Raw genomic sequence first — 6,000 nt, 5'->3', positions numbered from 1 at the left:
ACCGAGCCCTCGGCCTCCCCCCACCATCCTTCCCTCGGCAGCTGAGAGAGAACAGCGGAGCCGACGAAACAGCCAGGGCCGCGGGTGGGAGGCTGTTCCCGTAGCCCGTGGCTGGCGTGGAGATTTCCCCATTCATAAAACGAACACCTCTGCTCCCTGACTTCCCGCCGGCCCCAAACCGCCCCATCCGCAGCAGGGTAGGACTGGGTCCTGGGTGCCTGTTCCAAGGGTCAACTGGCCTGAACTGGCGCGTTTTCGCGTTTCGCCAGGGAGTCCCATTTTAGAAATCCTACCTTGTGTCCTCACTCAGACTGTATGGACGACTGGCATCGACCGCGGATGAGAACTCTTAGTTGAAACCAAGAGAGAAAATGGCTTGTGGTTCAATCCGTAAATCAAACCTCACCCTTTGGCTTCAGGTTGTCCGACATTTTGTGACTTGCATTTTTTTGCTCTATCATAGATTCGGGAAGCGACTGTCAAACCATGCTACCTATCCATTTGTAAACAACTGGCTTTTTAGGTCCCCTTCTTTTATGGTGGTGGGTGGGGGCGCGGGAGCGGGCACGGGGGAAGACGGCAGGGGCGGGGCAGGGCGTTGTACTAATTCAAGATGCAATCTCCATCCAAATAATAGATTATAATTAACCATGATCCTCTCTACGAAACCCTTAAAATTGCCCCTTGACTCCCCTAGCAGCAAAAGGCGAGCCCCTTATTCGCTGAGCTGACGCCTCCTCGGCTCCCCCCGCCCCCCACTACTCTCCGCTCTGGAAATTACAACTCCTCAGCACGCCGCGCGGGGAGGCGGCGGCGGCGGCGGCGGGAGGGAGGCGGGGAGGGGATTCCCGAGCCAGCCGGGCACTCGCCCTCCGCCCGCCGGCTGCAGCGTCGCGCGGCCAAGGTCAGAGGCGCCGCAGGCGCGGCAGCAGCGAACCAAGGCAGCGGGTCAGTCCTTGCCGCGGGGAAAAAGCCCCAGGGCGCATTTGGTTCGCACCAGCAGCCACCGGGAAGGGCGGCGAGCGAAGGTCTCGGAGCCGGCCGGGCCCAGCCGAGACAGTCGCAGGAGCTGCGACCCTGCACGCCAGGTGGCGGCCGCTCAGTCCGCGCGCGAGGAGCGGCTGCTCCACCTCAAGCTCTGGGCGCTGTCCGTCGCCTCGTGGTGCTGAACCCAGCCCCACGGCCAAGCGGCCTGCTCACCCGCCTTCTCGCCTACTGATCGCTCTGATTGGGGCGGGGCCGGGGCAAAAGGAAGCCCCTGAGCAGCTGCCCACTGGAGACGACGGGTTGAAGCCCAACAGCCAGGGAACGGCAGCCCGGCCGCTGGTCCTGATGTGCAGAGGACTCGCGCGCTGCAGCCGGCGGCGGCGCTAGTGCTGATTCATCACCTAGAGCGCCTCACAGGCCATCGCGAGGGCAGCCGACTGGCTCCGGACTCTGGCCACAGGTTGAAGCCGCTGGCGCCGGAGCCTCGCGGGCACGAGGTGAGGACCCTTCCCCTTCTCTTGCCCCCAGTGGTCCTAGGGCGGTGGCCCCAGGACAGAGAGAGGGGCGTCCCCCCGGGCTGTGAAGTGGCCATGCCTGTGTAATGCCCTCGCTTGCAGCCTCTCCGGTGCTAACCACGCTTGGTGCCCTCCGCCTGTCTCTGGAGCTGTGAGCAGCTCGGCCTGCCCGCGCGCGATGGAGGAGGAGCTGAAGTGCCCCGTGTGCGGCTCCCTGTTTCGGGAGCCCATCATCTTGCCCTGTTCCCACAACGTCTGCCTTCCTTGCGCTCGCACCATCGCCGTGCAGACGCCGGACGGTGAGCAGCACCTGCCCCAGCCGCTCCTGCACTCCCGGGGCTCGGGGCTACCCGCCGGCGCGGCGCCCCCTCTGGACCACGACGCTGCGGCGGGCCCGGCCTGCAGCGGCGCCAGCGGGAGCGCAGCCGGCGGCCTGGGCGGCGGTGCGGGAGGTGGCGGGGACCACGCGGACAAGCTGAGCTTGTACAGTGAGACAGACAGCGGATATGGGTCCTACACCCCGAGCCTCAAGTCCCCCAACGGGGTTCGCGTGCTACCCATGGTGCCTGCGCCGCCTGGCTCTTCGGCCGCCGCGGCCCGGGGTGCCGCCTGCTCCTCGCTGTCCTCGTCCTCCTCAAGCTCCATCACGTGCCCGCAGTGCCACCGCAGCGCGTCCCTGGACCACCGAGGCCTGCGCGGCTTCCAGCGCAACCGGCTGCTCGAGGCCATCGTGCAACGGTACCAGCAGGGCCGCGGGGCCGTGCACGGGGCGTCCGCAGCCCCTGCGGTGGCCATCTGCCAGTTGTGCGACCGCACCCCGCCGGAGCCGGCCGCCACGCTGTGCGAGCAGTGCGACGTGCTCTACTGCGCTGCCTGCCAGCTCAAATGCCATCCATCCCGAGGACCCTTCGCTAAGCATCGCTTGGTGCAGCCGCCGCCGCCGCCCGCGCCCGCCGAGGCCGCCTCAGCATCCCCGGGCGCGGCCCAGGGCGCCCCCAGCGGAGGCGGCGGCTGCAAGAGCCCGGGGGGCGCCGGAGCGGCGGGGGGCAGCTCAGGCCGCAAGTTCCCTACGTGCCCCGAACACGAAATGGAGAACTACAGCATGTACTGCGTGAGCTGCCGAACCCCGGTGTGCTACCTGTGCCTGGAGGAGGGCCGTCACGGCAAGCACGAGGTGAAGCCGCTGGGAGCCATGTGGAAGCAGCACAAGGTGAGCGCAGGCTGGGCAGGGCGCGGGGCCACAGGTGCAAAGAAGAGGGTGCGAGAAGGGTGCCTGGCCTCTTCCCTGGAGAGTTGGCAGAAGGCAGGAATTACTTCATTCATTCATTCATTCCCTCCTCAGTCATTTGACAATGCTGAAATGAATCCAGTGCTCTGAACGGGGTGTTGGGAATGGGAAGGGCATGGAAAGATGATTACTCGCCGCCCGCCTCCGCGAGATCGTATGATTCTATACAAAGGGCACCCAGAATGCAGAAGCAGGGCTTTTTCATTCCCAAAGTTGACTTATAAATTACCCTGAGGGCCCTTCAGGATTTATGGCATCGAGGGCGTCCCTTCCTCCGCGGAAAAAGATTTCTTAAGTGCAAGTGTTCCCACCCACCTGCAGGAAAATGTCCGATGCCTCCTTGCTCTTGGTTCATCTTCCCTGAAGGCAGGAAGGATACTATCCCAGCCCTCAGTGAAAGGACACACTATTTCCTACAGTGCAGAATTCCCCTCAGCTTCCAGAGCAGAAATTTGCCTACTCTTTCAAGGCGTCTCCAGCTCTTTCTACCCCCAGAATACCTCTCCGCCTAGAGGGAAGATATAATTCCTCGTGGGGCTTATTTGAGAATTTGGGTGTGTGCCCTTTTAAGGAGGGAGCATCATTTTCCCCCAGAGACTTTCTCTTGCTGGGACTCTGCCACTCATGGCAGCGGGAATGTGGGGACCCTGCCGATCAAGTCATACTTTCCTCTGCAGGCTGCTGCATGGCTTCTTCCCCAGTGATTTGCCTGGGGCTGCCACCTCCCAAGTGAGAATGGAACAGCCTCTAAGTGCCAACTCGTGGCTATTAATGTGTCCTCAGTACCTGACCCTGGGAGGGAGAATCCTCAAAATCAGGTCACATCCTTGTCCAGGTCCCCAGGCAAGAGTGGGGTCAGTTCTTCTAATGAACCTTAATTTTCTATCCAAAGGCCAAGCCACACAACTGGACTCTTTGGCACCTGAGGTCAGTGATTCTGGCCTGACAGAGTTAGAGTCCCTTGTTTGATGACCCCAACTACATCGGCAAATTTGGACACTTATCATTCAATATCCTCTTTCCAGTAAACTCTCACCCCCCAAAGAGGCAGAAGGTCTCCAAATGGCCCAACATGAACTATGTATTCTGCTTGAGGAGGAAAGACATGGGAAAATAAGCAATTTGCTATGGTTACCTTGTATCATCCAACTGGAAATGGACAAAAAAGGTAACAGATGAGAAGAGAAGGGACTAATCTTTCCTATTATAGATTTGTTATATTTAGTTACTATATAATTTCATCTGCTACAATGTGTGTGCTATTATTGTAATTTAACATTTTCAAATCAGAAAATCAGAAAAGAAATGGGGGAAACATTAGACATCCACTTTGGAGTGGGAAATTTGCAGAAGAGACATCATCTCACAAATAAAGAAAGTGATCAGTTGCCAAGACAGGAAGTGTAGGTTCACATTCAGATTTCACAAGCTGTTACCTTTCACAGCCTAGGGGCCAGAACTAATTCTAGGTGTTGCCACCTAAATCTTTAGACTTAATGGAGAGTGGAAACCAACATGAATTGAGATGAGCATGCAATCTTAAAAGATACTAAGACTCTGGCCAGGAAAAGTGAGCTGGATAATGAGCTATGGTTTCAAGAATGAAGACTATGCAGGAAAAAAAATCATTGGTCATCCTTCCCTTGGTACCCACAGCACTTTTCGAACATTTCTGTCCTCAACCAACAATGCAAAGTTATGAGGAAATATTGTAAGCACGTGTGATATTTGCTCAACCGAGTGGGAAAATTACCTGTGGGAAACAGGACTATGCAGAATCTGGTGTCCCAATTTTATACGCATTGCCACAGCTTCAGGGAACTAAGACATCCTCCCAAATCCAGAAGGAATGATGTAAGATACTTTTCAAGAATGAATAGAAGTTCTCCTGTTATCTTTTAGCAGGTGCTGTTTTTCTACAGAAAGGACGATTGTTGAGTGTTTACTATGAGCAGCTCAACGAGGGGCTAGGGAGCACAAGTGGAGTGTTTGGTCTGATTTGTGGGCAGGTGTCTAGAACTCCACTGTGAGGGTGGCTACTTTTGAAAGAGAAACTGGAACACTCGATTTCACACTCCCACCGGGACAGTTTAAATTCTTCAGTAAAACTTAAAGCCTCTGTTGTTATTATCCAAAAATCCCAGCAGCCTTGACAAAGCCTTGTGGTACTACCAGAACTAGATTTGGGACAGAAACATTTCCCTAACACTCCTGTGACTGCAGGAATCTTCATTAAAGCCCTGCTCTAATTCCTCCCAAGCGTGACTGGAGCTTGCCATCTAATTAGTGATTCTTGAGCAAAGAGACTTCTAAGTGACACTGAAATCTATTTTAAAACAAGGTTGATTATCACCTTTTGGAAAATGGTGTAAAAACTTTAGGTTTGGGCTAAACACATTTTTATGTATTTAATTTCTTATTGAAGTATAATTGACATATGATATTCTATTAGGTTTGTGTGTACAACATAGTGATCCAACATTTATATACATTGCAAACCGACCACCATGATACATCTAATTACCATCTGTCCCCATACAAAGTTAATACAATACTATTGACTATATCCCCATGACTTAGTTATTTTATAACTGACAGCTTGTATCTCTTGGTCCCCTTCACTCATTTCTCACACCCCCCAAACCCCCTCCCCTCTGGCAACCATCCCTCTGTTCTTTGCATCTATGAGTCTGGATTGTCTTTTGTTTATTTGTTTGTTTTGTTTTTTAGATTCCACTTATAAGTGAAATCATGTGGTATTTGTCTTTCTCTGACTTATTTCACTTAGCAAAATACCCTCAAGGTCCACCCATGTTGTCACAAGTGGCAAGATTTCAGTCTTTTTATGGCTGAGTAGTACTCCAGTGTGTGTGTGTGTGTACCACATCTTCTTTATCTGTTCATCTATTGATGGGCCCTTAGGTTGTTTCCATATGTTGGTTATTGTAACACATTTTTAGATAATTCTTCTGGAAAAGGATTAATCATTTCAAAGAACCTCTGATGTGAAAAAGCAATATATTGTGAAAGATAGGACACAGAAGGGGAGCTCTTCAGGAGAGCTTTTGTCTTTTTACCTTTTGACCATGGAATTCTAATTTTCCTGAAGCCAGGGGGAGACGATTATTGTGAGTTGTATCTCTCCCCTAGAGTGACACATCACAGAATGTCAACCAGTTCGTCTGTAACTCCTGCTGGGTGCAAATGGCC

At 53.9% G+C, this 6,000-nt stretch overlaps 1 protein-coding gene across 3 annotated transcripts in view; it reads left to right on the top strand.

Annotated features, from left to right (window-relative positions):
• Positions 1-1,431: 1,431 nt before the first annotated feature.
• Positions 1,432-6,000, top strand: part of TRIM67 (tripartite motif containing 67) — a 46,175-nt gene continuing 41,606 nt past the window's right edge. For 2 of the 3 annotated variants that reach the window (XM_073878939.1, XM_025850900.2), the window contains exon 1: positions 1,432-2,712. In XM_073878939.1, coding sequence (XP_073735040.1) covers positions 1,681-2,712 — 1,032 coding nt within the window. In that variant the 5' untranslated portion in view covers positions 1,432-1,680. The remainder of the gene's footprint in view (positions 2,713-6,000) is intronic. The other variant, XM_025850901.2, reaches the window with a different exon arrangement.

This window comes from Callorhinus ursinus, unplaced genomic scaffold, assembly GCF_003265705.2.
Source record: "Callorhinus ursinus isolate GAN/ISIS: 27379988/994484 unplaced genomic scaffold, GSC_fseal_2.0 scaffold32, whole genome shotgun sequence".
Lineage (NCBI taxonomy): Eukaryota > Metazoa > Chordata > Mammalia > Carnivora > Otariidae > Callorhinus > Callorhinus ursinus.
Note: the sequence above shows the minus strand (reverse complement) of the source record. Positions and strands in the feature narration are given on the sequence as shown.